Source organism: Hippopotamus amphibius, chromosome 4 (assembly GCF_030028045.1).
Source record: "Hippopotamus amphibius kiboko isolate mHipAmp2 chromosome 4, mHipAmp2.hap2, whole genome shotgun sequence".
NCBI classification, from domain to species: domain Eukaryota; kingdom Metazoa; phylum Chordata; class Mammalia; order Artiodactyla; family Hippopotamidae; genus Hippopotamus; species Hippopotamus amphibius.
This window is the reverse complement of record NC_080189.1, coordinates 93,894,598-93,909,436: the sequence shown is the minus strand read 5'-3', so window position 1 is coordinate 93,909,436 and position 14,839 is coordinate 93,894,598. Positions and strand designations below refer to the sequence as shown.

The following is a 14,839-nucleotide window of genomic DNA, read 5'->3' as shown; positions in this document are numbered from 1 at the left end:
CAGTCCCATTCCATCCCACTTCATCTCTCATTTGCTAGCTGCTGCTGCCACTCTCTCTCTGCTTAGCATAAAACAAAGTCAAGTCACGGTGGGGTGCCTTTTGTGAGACCACTCAGAGTAAGAAGAAAGAAACAGAGCAAGATAGAGATGTAAAGGATTTAAAGAAAACAAATAAAGCACACGCACAAAAGAGACAGGTAAGGGGTAAGGAAACATCACTGGGTCAAGAATCATAAAATCACATCACCTTTGAAGAATTTTGTTAGTAAGTACGATCAGTCTTCCCTGTTCGGGGAGGTTGCCTTTAGAAAGATGGAAAATCGATTCCGAATTAATAAGGGTCTTTCTGTTTTCATAAGCTCTTCTTGAAACTAGAGAAGGGCTAATTAGAAATCTGTCGGCCTTCCCATAATGACACTATTTACACATATGCAGGGTGGTCATTTCTTTTTCCCCCATCAGGAATGGTGTCAAAAGTGCTCTAATACACTACCACAGGGTGCTTAAGAATTTAAGATGTTCAAGGAAAGCTTTCCACCTGGTGCATCAGCTCCCTCCTGAAGGTGGCCTGTTTGGTTGGTTGGGAGGAGGCCTAACCCAGGATCCTTCTGTCTAGAATTTTCTACGAGAAGGCCTGAGCACGCCTGCCACTGCTTCTTCTGGGGACGGAGATGAAACTGGTCCGCACTGCTACTCCTTAGCTCTCTCCCCCTCCCTTAATTCCTCCTCCGTATTTCGGGCGCGTTTCGCAAACTGCCACCTGTTCCTGGGGCTTACCCTTTTCTTGCCTTCACCCAGACAACCTCGTCTTGCAGCAACCTTGTCAAGACAGGGCATAACCAGCGGTGCGACTAGGGCGTTTGGGACCTTTTGGAGGTGGTTACAAAGCCTTTCTTGTGGCACTGTGCTCTCTGGGTGTGGAATTCGTCCCTCCACCCTCTCTGCCCTGCCACGCTGCAGGGCTAGGAAGATTTCACAGCGTCAGGTCCTTCTCTGACTGTCCGCAGCCCGGACCCTGAGGCTCTGTCCTGCCAGGTGAGCCGTACCTGGGCGTGGGGCCGCGCCGCCCCGGCTGGCACTCAGCCCCGCCGGAGGCTCTAGCCTCTGGCACTCCCGGCCAAAAACAAAAAATAGTGCCACCTGGTAGGGAGTCAAAAGTGGTGCTGTAAAATGCAAATACAAATCCCTCCTACATTTGTTGTCCAAAGGCAGGCGGTGGATTCTGCGCCCGGGAGCAGGGCCGGGGGGGAACGCAGCCTGCCTGGGCGAAAATAACCCCCGAAGACGCGAGGCGAGCGCGCGGCCGGAGGCTCTGCAGCCTGTGGAGCCCCGCGGGGCGGCCGGCGGTCCCCCGGGAGCCCCGCGGGGCCGGCCCCGCTCCCCCCTCCGCACGCCGGGCGGCGGGAGCCAGCCGGCGCCGACTTTGGGAGTTCCTCTCTGCCTTGTATGGAGGGCTGCTCCGGCCGGTCTCCGCCCGGCTGCTCTGACGCCCAGCCCTCCCGCTGCCCACCCCCAGCCGCCTCCCTCTGACTTGCCCAGAGAAGCCAGACGGAGCCTCCCTTGGCCACAAGTCTCTCCGCCTGCCATTCCCCGATTCCTGCAGCCACCCCCACCCCTCCCCAGTGCCGTCACCCCTCCTCCGCCCCCGCCTCCGCCCCCGCCTTCTCCACGGCGGTCGGGGGAATAAATCAGGGAGGAAACCGGGAGGGAGCGAGAGCGCGCGAGCGCCGGCGGGCTCGCCTAGGTCTGCTTCCAAAGTCGCCCTTGATGGCGGCGGAGGCGCGGCGGCCGCGGCGCGGAGCAGCCGACGCGCGCTAGTGGGTCCGCCCGCCGCCGCCCCTTCCCCGGCCCCGGGCTGCGCCCCTGCAGCCCCCCGCGCGCGCGCGCGAGAGCCGGCGCCCCGGCCCTGGGCGCGCGGGCCCTCAGACGTCCGCGGTCCGGGCGAGCCGTGCTCCTCGTCCTCCTCCTCCTCCCCGATTTCCAGCGCCGGTCCTTCCCCGGCCGGGGAGGGAGGCGAGATTGATCTTCGATCGCGAAGATGGCTGCTGGCTGCCTGCTGGCCTTGACTCTGACACTTTTCCAATCTTTGCTGATCGGCCCCTCGTTGGAGGAGCCGTTCCCTTCGGCCGTCACGTAAGTGGCCGGGCCGGGCCGGGCCGGGCAGGGCGGGGAGTGCGGGCCGAGGTGTGCGGCGGGCGGCCAGCCGGGCGCAGGCTCCGTTCCCGAGTTGAGGGGCTCGTCTGCCCGTGGGGGTGGGGAGCGAGCCGGGCTTGAGTCTGGAGAGGCCGAGCGGGAGGTGCGCGCGGCTCGCCACAGGAATGCGCACCGAACCGGCGTCTCCGGAGCCGCGGCGGGGCCGGGCTGTCCCGGGAAACGTCCGCCGACGACTCGCGACGCCTCAGCCCATCTCTAAAAGGATTCCTTGGACTTACAGAGTTTAGCTGTTCTGTAGGAAAAGTTTCTAGCCAGATACCGGCTCTCATCAAACCCAGTCCAATAAAAAGTTGTGTTTGGGTTGGGTGTTTTGCAAATAGGTAATTGCAGGCTGGTCAGGGTAGCGTGGACTTCTCCCGCACTTGGCCTCTGGGATGCTCTCTAATTACTATGGTACCCAAACTCGTTTAGATCCCAAATTACGGGGCGCGCTTGACAGCCTTTCTGATCAGACGAGTGCTGGTTCCTCGCAGCAGAGGTGCTGTCCACCCCCAGGGGCTCGCAGGTACTGGGACCGTGCCACCCAACCTCCCTCGCCCTATATTTGAAACATCTAAATTCCGGCGGACACGCGGTTCCTGTTCTTAGAATGAATAGAACCTATTCTTGGGGGGAGGGACTGAGCATTTCCAGAGTCTCCTGCAATTTTCTCTTATTTTTAACATTTCTAAAATAGATTTTAAAAAAAACCTCTCTGCTGTTCTGAAAATAGAGCGTTTGAAGGTAGCTGTATAGTCACACGGCAGGAAGGGAATGAGAAAATAATAATTCTCTCTTAGGCTGGGAAAAAGATTCAAAGTCAGTGGCACATAACAATATATACATATTTTTAAATGCGACGAATAGCCTATCAGGCATTCTGGGAAAGCATTTGTTTTGGTTCTTGAAGCTACTTTAAAGCTTCTAAGTGTAGGTAACCGTAAGTGGATGAGTCACTTTAATGCATTTTACATAACAAAAACAAAGCCCAAGGTAGCCTTCCCAGTATTTTTGTAGTTGGGAATTATTTGCTGTCCTTTGTTGGCTCAGTGCTGAATACTGGAGATTTTGATGGGTACTAACCGTGAATCTTTACCAGTTGAAACCCTGCAGCTATTATTTAAGATTCAGCTTAAAGTATTTATTAGGTGTCAGTGCAAGAATCCGAAGGATGCACATTCTAACCCGGCGAAGGGGAGTGTCTAATATTTTTTGTCATTGATTTAGTCATGTTCCTTTTTAGATAATCTTCCATAAAGATGATTACAGCTCCTTTTTGTTATGAAGCATAAGGGTAGATGCCATCTGTAGATCCTCCTTTAATTGGCAGGATGTTCCAAGCGGATATTTTGAAACATGAAAAGAGTAAGAATTACTCTGAAGATGCTTCAAAATTATTCACTCCTATTAAGAAATTACAGTTTTATACATTTGTTTTCTTAGTCTTTTTGTAGCTTGGCCTGTAAAGCTAGAACTCAGATTGAGTCGCTTGCATTTTGTGTCAAAGACGTGGCGCTTTAAAAAGGAGTCAGTGTGTTCAGTTTACACATTTTTTAAAGTGTTATTTTTAACTGACAATTTATCAATATTTCTATCATTTGGAGGGAATGCATCATCACACCGTCAGGGAAAAATATGACTTTTTAAGATACTACAAAATACAACCTTTTATTCCTGAACAGGTCATGGTAAAATATTAATGTAAAAATTCTTGTTGTAAGAAGGACATCTGCAATAAATGTTCTCGTAAAATTAAAATAGCTCAGTTTTCAATGGCAGATAGTCACTAAAGAAAAGAAAAAAAATAAATAGTGGGCAAGAATAGGACTTAGGAAGCCACAATTTCTTTTCTTTGGAAGGATTTGGAATATATTTTTTAAGAATGAAAATTTAAGATATTTTCAAATAATATGAAACTGATTATTTTTTGTAAAAAAAGCTTAGTACGAGATTTTGTAGAGGTCAGTCAGTCTCTTTTAGGAAATATTGGCAATATTTTTGTAAAGCTTCTGCACCTTTAATTATTTATTTGAAAAGTTAGTAACCCATCTTCTGAGGAGAGGAGAAATGAGAGTTAACATTTGTACTTCGTGTTAAATTTCTGAGAAAACTTTATGAAATCAAAAAAAGAACGCAGTGTTAATTTTATCAAGATGTGTTGCTGTTTACTTTTCTTGCAAGAAAAGAGTTGATATGGAGGATTTATCAGGATAAATCTCAAATTTGGGGGAAAAATTCCAAGTTCACTAAAAACTCAGTACAATGATTATAGTGTCACTAAAGGCAAATTATTGTGCTTCTATATATACATTTCTCTGGAAATTATTAAATTCTTTTGGTTTTTCGATCTTTTTATTTTTCCCAGAAAAAGTAATATAAGAAGTTTTTTTTTCTCATCAGAAGAGGAAGAATATGCCATCAACACAGTATAAAATTCCTAATGCACTCATTGGAGTGGGACCTGAATTAAAATTAGTAATACAGAGTTGCTTTTTTTCTTTTTTTTAAGAGTGTTTACAATAATGTTAAGGGCTTAAGTATTATTATAGTAAAACATAAATAATATACCATTGTAAATATTTTAATTTTTTTCTGGTTTAACATACATTCTCATAACATATTCAGAGCTGAGATAGTTGCTAAACTGTTCTAAGAGATAATACTAAAATAACTGGGTTTTTTCAGACAAAGGAAGGAATTTTGATACAATTCTTTTGCCAGGTTAGGATTTTCTTTGGGAAATGATTGTTTCAATAAGGTGTGAAACATAAATATACCATCTGGCAGCAGCCAACTAGTGCATATTGGTTTGTATATGAATGGAAAATACATGATTTTCATGTTATAGTATGCACATGTTATATTGATAGTTTAAAATGCAGTTTTCTAAAAGGGAATTCTCCCTTGTTCTAGAAATAATTTCTTGGCACATACGTGAAAACACTTCTATTTTAAAACTCAGGATAATATGTATGGTAGCCAGTATTGTAATGTTAATTTAAATCTGTCACTCCTAATTTTAGAATCTATTTACAAATCCAGTTTAAAAAAAACAAAAACACATAGCTATAACTACTACTCACGTTAAACTTTTACCTCAGTCGTATCAAAATGCCAATCAGTCCAGAATAATTGGCTGAAAGCCCTTTGGCATATGGGAATTTTAATATATTTAAACTATATAATGAAATAAATATGTTAGTAAGAATTATAGGTATCTACAGGAAATAAACATAAAATCTCATGAAAGAATAATATTTGGGGCTTAACTACTTAGAATATAAATCTCTTTTTCCATTATTAGACAAATTTATATATAAAGGCTAGAGAAAATAAGTTCTCTGTCATAACTTTGGAATGGATATCTTTTTCATATGTTGGAAGTCATATAATTATTCTCATTTGGGCTTAGCAATTTCTATTCACATACTACTTAGAGAAGGAAATGTCCCTTATGGTAAAATATGAGATACAGTATTAAATGTGAAATAAAATCTAAAAACAATGAACATTAATAAATCCCTTTCTCAGATCTTTGATTAATTCTCATCAGCTTAACCACATGACATTTATTATTTCATAGGTATACGTTTAAAATATGCAACAGTAGATGTATTTTTCCAGATGAGTAGTAACATGATATTAAATTTAGTAATGTTTATATATGGGTATATGGCTGGCTGTTCCAACTGGCATTTGAATGAGCATTAGGCAGATTGAAATGGATATAGTCTAAAAAAACATTTGTGGAAAGGTACAAGAATTTAAGCTTATTGTGTTTTATAAGAGGAAAAAAAATGTGCCTTTATTATTTTCCTTTGGCTTTCACCAATTTAATTTTAACTTAATGAATACATATAAAATCAGACAGATTCTATCACAAGTTGTGCATTTTGAAAATAGGTAAAAACTTTACCACCCTCTTTCTTCAAAGAGACCTTGCTTTGTAGACGCCTTTCCAATAGTTCTCCAACATTGATGAAAATAATATCATAGACTACTTCTAGGGTTTACACATGGTAACGTTTTGCAGAAACATAAATAACACATGCAAATTATGTATTCAAATTTACTGTTTACGTTTAGAAGTATATATTCATAAGGAATAACAATGTATTTAGAAATTTTAAAAATAATACCAAATATTGTGTCCATAACAGAATGTATTATTTAATTATTGCGTTCTCTGGAGTATCCCTGTATGTAACACGTGCATAGAAATTTCTCTTCTTATTTTTCAGTACAGATGCAAATATCCAAGAAAGTAATCTGTTCTTCTGAATTCACATCTAGTACCTAATATGTGTCATCAAACTATTTTAATGGTTAAAGTGAAATCTTTGAAATGGTTAAAGTGAAATATTTTAGGCATATTGTCCAGTTTGTTGATTTCTTTCAGTATCTTCCCTATGTGGACATAATCATCTCTGACATGAGCATAGGTAGATGTAAATTTGGAAAAAAAATCAGAAGTTGTTTCAGTGTTTCTAAAGAGTAACATTTTATTGTTATTAAAGTGACAGCCTTCCATCATTTGTAATAGAAGAGCTGTCTGTCCTAGTATTTCAAAAAGCATGTAAGCTGCTTACCATGGGCAATGACCTCTGTTCTGTTACATCTATTGCACATTTACCTAAGGCATATGGTATGTTTCAAGTGGTGTGTCACACTGTGTCAGCCAGTTTTTCTTTTCCAGGACTATTTATACGTAGTGCCACAACTGTTCCCTAGCTTTCATATGGTTCCTTTCCAATAAACTTGGAACTGCACTGAGATCGTCAACCATGTAGCTTACATACTGTTCATGTTTTCTTCTGTGTGCATAAAACCTGGAAATTATTGTCATATTGTTTACAGAGTCTAAGGAAAAAGAGTGATTGACTTCAGTGTTAATTGAGATGAAAATGGTAGCACTTTGTGAAAAATACTGTATTTACCACCTTTTCCTTTAGGGTAGAAAATATATTAACATTTGCATCATTATATAATGTGTCTAGTTTATCTTACTGTTAGTCTATTTAATAGAAAATATTTTATGTGTCTATATCTTTATGTATCTATCTATCTCTATGTATGCATGTGTGTAGACACACATTTTTTTTTTAAACTTTTTCAGGTGGTTTGCTAGGGTAGAGGAACCTCAGTAAGGTAAGTTTATTAACAAAGGTGCATGCTGAAAGCTCTCTGCCAATCCACAACTGTTTACAGAGAGTATATCTCATCTAGAATATTTTTATCACACCAGCATTTAAGAATAATTTGTCAAGAGAATCAGATGAGGTATTGAAAATGTTCAGGTCTTGTTAGACGAGTTATTAACATAACTGATGAGTAACAAAAGAAATGTGGTTCTAAAGATAGGTTTGCCGTTTTTTAAACAAAACAAATATGAGGAAGGAGACTGTTGTACTTGAAGTGTTGGGCACTTATTAAAAGGTCTTTGCACACTAGGCAGTTTTATTTCTGCCATTTAGATATGGCATACTTTGAAATTTTTAAGAATTAAACATTTGGTGCAGCATGTTTTAGGAATAAAGGATAAATGTGCACAGGTTTTAAAATTTTGTTTGTGAAACCTAAACTTCTAGGTTTTTCTTTCTTATAGGCTTCGTATAATTCGTGGTAATTCAATTCCATTGCTCCTTTAAAATTTGCCATTTATATAGATTCTAGCAAGATCATAAACAAGGAAAAGATTGACATTGTGGCCTCAACAAACTGGCACACTTTTACAGTTAATTTCAATAACACGGAATCGGGCTGTTATATATGAAGCAATATTTAAAGTTCTCTTTGAATATGAATGTGGGATATTTCTGGCTAAATGTTATTTTAACATTTGCTTCTGCTGAGTTTTTTTTTAACCATATGCTTCTGCTGGATTAAAAAATTAGGATACATTTTAAATTCTGTATCATAAATGGAAGAACAACTTAAGCTAGACATGATGGCAGCGGAAAATAATGGTGTCCATTTTAAATGATTCAGATTTGCAAATAATCTGTTTATCTGAAGTTATTTTCCTTGTGTAATTAAAAATTTAGTATAGTGATCTCCTGGCAAAGTATGAAAAATAATTCTTGTATTCTTTTATTCAAATAATTAATTGCTAATTCTTCTCTTTCTCTCTTTCTTACACACAATTGCTATGTCATAGTTTATTATTTGTACATGACATCAAATCAAATGGAGAAAAAGTTTTGATTGGTTTTCCATCAGGTTACCTGTGACCAGACCTCAATTTTGGGTCCTTCATACTTCAATCTTCACTCACTGTTTCAGGGGACTTCCTCTTACTACTAGATTTTTCTCTCTATAGGGAAATTGTTGAGGGATTTTGATGCATACATAAATCTGTAATACATTATTAACACTTTCACCAAAATTGTCAAATGGTCTAGACTATTGTTCCTTTTGACATTTGCCCACATACTGTGGGGATAATTGGGGGAAGAGTGCAAAGAGCTAATGAGATTGTTCTCTGTCCAAGGTACATACTGTCAGGCTGTATAAAGGGATGGTTAGATTAATGATGTTTCATTTTGAGGGTCAAAGGAGGAATGGCTCAGTAAAATAAATAGGCTTAGGTACACTGGGAAAAAAATCTGTTTTAAAAAAGCAATCAAGAGACATTTTGGTGAAGATGCTGTGAGGAATGATGTGTGTGTAAGTGGGGCAGACAGAAGAGCCCTCAGATTTGTGAGGTGTGAAGTTACATTAAAGATGTTAAAAGTGGCAGTTGGTTATTTTATTTTATTTTGCTTTGCTTTATTTTATTTTACTTTATTTTCTTCTTTTTTCCCCCCATTTTCCATGTGAGTTTGGTTATCTTAGAAATGCTGTGTACTGCACATATTTGTTTTTAGAGACCTAAATATTCATATATGGAAATTCACCTTAGAAACCAAAGACAATAAAATTGTCTTCCTCTCAAAAAATAGAAGCAGTTGGGCATTCTTATTTTTAATAAGACCCTGGGAAAATGGCTCATTGGATAAACAATGTTAGTATAACACTTTATTAAAAGCTTAAATGCTACTGACTAAGAAAGAAATTCCATTAGTAAATTCCATCAATCAGATTATAAGAAGTGAAATAACTTGCAGGTTCTAGGCTTCTAGGTAGTACACTGAAGACTATTTAGACCTCTAAGTACATAGTACATTTTATTTGTTAAAAATACTTTTTGCTTTATGCTGCCTCTTTGAATGTCTCCTGCTTCAAAGATTTTTAACATCAAATGTTATTTAATTCAACAATTAATGCAATTATTATTATTCAGAGCAAAGTATGTAGTGCACTGAACTACATGCTGAGAATCCACATGGAGGAAGAGAGTCCCCAAGGAAGACATTCCCAGCTCCAGGCTGACTGTAAAGCATTGGCATCTGACAAAGCATGACCAAGGAAACACACATAGGGTGGTGAAGACATACGTACGGGCTGTTTCATGTCAGGCCAAGGACTCCTGGGTGGGAAGAGAGATTGGTGGGACTGAACCGTGAGTCTGAGTCTAGGTTATACAATTTTTGCCTCAGAGCTATTTTCCTGCATGACCCAAAAGGGGGTGGGGGGTGGCTGATGTCCACAACACGTGGACGTTTGTGGTAGCCCAGCTCTGCGTACTCAACTTTGGCTTTCAGCCCGAGACTTTTAAATTAAGAATAAAAGTAATAGGTTTGAATCATAGCATGTAGAAGATGGAGTAAAGAGAGACTATTCGAAGCAGCGACAATGGGAGCAGTTGGTAGACTCTTGCAGCGTCCCCGAGTGACAGATGCACAAGGTCTAAAGGGAATGGTGGCAGTGGGAAAGCAAAGCAGCGATGCCACATAACATGGAGGTACATGTTTAGGTACTGTTGGTTATGGGATTGGGGGAATCAGGAAGAGAGAAGTGTTGGGGATGGCTCCAAGCTCGTTAACAGGTGGATCATGTTATGCTGAACTTCCTAGACTAGAGAACATAGAAGGAATAACAAGTTGGTGGTGGGGTGGAGGTAACATGCTCGCTGTTGGACATTTTGAGTGCGGTGTCTCTATAGGTGACTGTTAGGCAGTTATAAAATATGTGTCTGAAGGGGATTTGGAGGCAAACTGAGTATCTTTGAAGCCAGAAAATGGGTTCATTCATTCATTTAACAAATATCTATTTAGCGTCTATTATGATAGGCACTGTAAGTTTCAAAAGAAGAGTCGAGGTACAGTTTGATTTTGCAGAGAGGTTAGATAAGATGGGCCCTTTAAGGAAGTCACCAGGCTGTTGCTGATATGACAACAGTTTCAGTAGAGTGTTTTGGATGCAACCGTGGCTTCCCTGCCTTGAAGAGCTGGTAGTAGGTGAGAACATGAAGGCAGCAAGTGCAGGTTGTTCTTTCAGGGAACTTGGCAATGTGAGGAAAGGAAGAGAGATAGCAAGTTCAGGGGAAGATAGTGGAAGGGATTTGGCATTCTTTTGTTTTTGCTTAAAATATAGGAGTTATAATAGGCCATTTGGGACTGCAGGTAGTCGAAAACCATAGGCCTATCTTAAACCAAAAAGGGAAATATTTTTCAGTGGTGGTTGGAGCTGGATGATCAGTCACGGGAGTCAAGGTGAAAGATGTGTCAACAACTGCAGAAAGGGGTGGAGCTGTTATCAGGATCATCTCTTGCTCTAGGCTCTGGTTTTCTTTGACTCCTCATTCTTCTCTGTCCCTGCAAACTGACTTTGTCTGCTTCCTGACACTCGTGTTGTTGAATGGCTGTGAGGGTTTACATTTTCCCTATTGAAGCTTTCAACCAGTTTGAGGCTAGAATCCTAGTCCAAAACATAGCCTCCTAAAGAAGATATGTTGGTAATCCGAATATGGGCCAAATGGCCAGCTCATTCATTTGAGACCAGGAGATGGAATTTGGAAAAAGAATTTTGGTTGCCTAAGCTAGAGTCACTTTTCATACCCTGGTCCAATCTCATTAGGTGGTACTGTATTGCAACAGGCAAGTTGTTAGTACCATGGATAGAGGAAGAGGCAATTAGAAAAAGGCTCCTGGGGGGTGAGGGAGGTTGTAGAGGCAACTAAATAAGTGTTACTAGAGGAGAGATTTGAGCATATTAGAGTGAGGAGACCAAATGGCAGAGCGATGAAAGGGATAAGAGAGGCCATGATTGATGGGTGAATGTTCTGACAGAGGCAGGTGAGGAAGGGATCAAGATGGAAAACAACCGTCTTACAAAGTAACTTTTGAAATATGAAACAGCCTTGAGGATTAAAGCAGATGGTTGGAATATAGGCTAGATACACTTTTAATTTACTGGAGGTGTTTTTGGAGGAATGTTCAAAATTATATATTCCATTCTCAAGAAGGAATGACATGATTCAGAAATATAATAAATGCACATTAGTAATGTTCACATTTTGAGATGTACAGACCAGAGTTTTTCTTTACTTGGTAGCAAATAAAAAGACTCCAGTCTCCAGTACATCACATCACTATATTTCCTTTGGACACAGCAACGTTTGGTTCTCTGTTGTCTTTATTTTTCTTTCCTTTCTTTCTTTTCTTTTTCTTTTTTTTTTAGTAGAGATTATCATCTTGAAGATCCATGTAGTTTTGCAAAATGTCATTAGCTTTAATAAGTGTATGTGCTTACAATAGAAAGATGTTACAGAGATATCAAGGAAAAGAAAACAACAAAAAAAGCAAATAGTTCTTGCTTTTGGCAATTTAGCATTATTCACTTATTAATTTTTTGGCAGATAGGGGTGATTTAGGCCCCACTCTGGTGGTACCCCGGCCAAACCCCCCAACCCCGTGTCCATTCTTTAGTAGAGGGCAGAAATTTGAATTGAAACAGATGTTTGTAAAAAAAAAAAAAATAGTAATGAATTTGATAAGACAACAAACCGCTGACAGAATATTTCTGCAAAGCGTGTCCCTGGTCAGCCCTTACAGAGGCATCTCAGGTCTCCTGAAGGTCTGAAAATCACCGGCAGCTGCCATCACAGCAGTTCCCTGAGTTTCCATGATGACTGAATGAATGGTTAGGATCGCAGATGCCAGTGGATATAAGAATCAGTCTTGATCTCATTGGCCCCAGTGCAGTGTGGAAAAACCACCCTTGTGGTGTGTAACGAGATGAGGAGAGTTAGGGCAGATATTTATTTCCATTTTGTGACTTTGCTCCTTTTTCTCTTCCATAGGTATTCATAGTTTGCTCGAGCTAATTTTAATGTCTCTACCTGCAGAATGTCTGGACACTAATAATTACTCACAGCTACCTTTCAGTTATTGTAATATTGCTTCCTTTCATTTTTGAGCTTCTGAGTTCCAGGCACTGTGAATTAATACTCTGCATGTTTTTTAATCCATCCAGCCTTTATGTCAGTAGCTTAAGATAAGTATTATGCCAGTTTTATAGATGAGGAAGGTTAAGTTTTGAGTGTGAAGGACTCTTCTGGGTTTCTTTAGGAACAAAATACGACCCCAAGCACTTGATTCTCGTGTCCTACCCTTAGTTGCTTTACTTTGCTGCCCTTCCATGGCAGGAGCCAGGATGTCTTTGCATCCATTATCTTACCTGTTCCAGGTGTGGCTGGCTGCATATCCTAGCAATGAGGCCAAGGGGGAAAAGGAGCGTCAAGTAGAGCAGAGTTAACACTAAGTTCCCATTTCTCCATCTGCAGAACAAGGGTAAGGTTAAGCTAATCCTGAATCCCAGTATTATACTATGGGGATCAAGTGAGAGAGAACTGTTTAATGGCCAGGCTTTATTATTTGTACCACGTTGATTTTTCTGCCTTCAAGGGATCATGTATTGATGACTAAGGGTTAGTGAGCTAGATTATTGTGCTCATACATCCTTTGGTGCATCAGAAAATCCTGAAATGAATGGGAAAAGGGATGCTTAGCAGGCCTTAAAAATTTTTCTTCTTAAAAGGTGTGTTGCCTTTAATCATAAAGAGGAAATGAAAGGAGGTGCAGTGGACTAGAGTGAGTGAAGTGTTCTGTCTCCAGGTTCAGGACACAACCTGTATCTTAAAAAGGACCATGAAGAAAGCAGGACCACAAAGGATTTGATGTGCTTCGTCTTGACATTTCAGCCAGCACCTGTTGTATGAGATCCGTGCCACGGGAGGTTGAGTCTATTTTTAAAAGTCATAACTTTGCCACTGATAACCTCTGCTTGTCAAAGATGGGAGTTTTCAGCTTCAAGACAGAATATTTGAAAGGGAAGAAAGCAATCTATCCACAATGTTTACAGAAATGATTCCAGGCAACCCTGCAAATTGGGTGAGCACAATAGTAAAATGGAGACCGGTTGCATTTTTAGCAACGAACACAGAAGTCAGAAAAAAAATCTGCCAAGAGCGGACTGCAAAAGGCCAGTTTCCCTTTGACTCATCTAACTGATGATTAGTTACACTTCTGAAACCCCACCCCTTCACTTTACAGTATAAATGCAGTTTAGCCTTTCACAGACACTGTTCTCTTGTTGGTAGAAATAAAACACTTAAATGAGATTTCTGCAGCATATCTTTAATTGATTCGTGGAGGGAAGAGATAGTTGAGATGAAACTATAATAATACCAACGACTGATGAGTACAACCTGCTACCCGTTGAAGCAGCCAATCTTCAAGCGCCAGGAATCTGCCTTTTATGGCAGTCATTTTGACATTTGCCACAGAAAGGGATGTGTACAATTCTTATGATGTCTGTCACTTTAAAAATACCAACCCTTCTTTGCCATGACATTACACTGGAATTGACTTAAATTTGCATCTGTGAAAATGTTAGGAGAGACAAACAAATGGGCCCTGTGAAGCCTCAGGAGGATGGGCACAATGGGGGTATGCAGATTGCTCTAAATTAAACATGTAGGATGCTTGGTTGTCTCTCAGAACACCTGATTTTCCTGTCGATATAAATGTAGAAACCAGAATTAATTTTCATGAGGTGAAATTTTATTGTGCATGTGTAGCTCAGTTCCCAGGGGGTTGATACATGGTGTTAAGGTCAGCTGGTGAGTAATTGTTTAAAATTTATATTAATACTCCATGGTAATAAATAAACATAGGGGAATGGTAACTCATCACAGAGCAAACCATGCATGGTAATTAGATGAGGTCATTCGTCTCCTTAAATTATCAGAGGTGACACAACCTGTCTGTGTGGTATCTAAAAGCCAGCTGAGTCCCTGGGTGTAAATGACCGTGACCTAGGGGTGGTTTGAGAATTGCAAGCTTTAGATTTGGTCCTTCCCCTTCTTCCTTTTTTTTTTCTTTTCCCAAAAATGAAGTAGATTTGACCCTGGCATTCTGCTTTTATAATATACATAGAGATCTAAAACCTGAGTTTAATAGGCTGCTCAGAATCTGTTTTTCAATTTCATTTTTATGTTTCTGTATTCCCACCTTAATTACAAGCAAACACATTAACTATTTATATATATAAAACTATATGACTATAACTATATACACACACACATAATGTATAAATATTAGATGTTGGGTCCATGCTGAGTGTCATCGAAGCTGTGTTCCTGTAGGTGACTTTTGAGTACTTCTGAATTCTAAAAAGTGATCATTTATGGTGTGGTTGCAGCCTTTGTAACCAGGTTTCCTCATCTGAACCTCAGAACACAGATAATGATTTGAGTGACGAT

General features: G+C 40.4%; 1 protein-coding gene across 3 annotated transcripts in view; it reads left to right on the top strand.

The window, feature by feature from the left end:
• The window catches only part of CACNA2D1 (calcium voltage-gated channel auxiliary subunit alpha2delta 1), a 587,574-nt gene that overhangs the window by 119,603 nt on the left and 453,132 nt on the right, over nt 1-14,839 (top strand). For 2 of the 3 annotated variants that reach the window (XM_057730986.1, XM_057730985.1), the window contains exon 1: nt 1,916-2,133. The exons of the other annotated variant lie outside the window; for it this stretch is intronic. In XM_057730986.1, coding sequence (XP_057586969.1) covers nt 2,039-2,133 — 95 coding nt within the window. In that variant the 5' untranslated portion in view covers nt 1,916-2,038. Of the gene's footprint in view, nt 1-1,915; nt 2,134-14,839 lie in introns of those variants that run through there. 3 annotated transcript variants of the gene reach the window in all.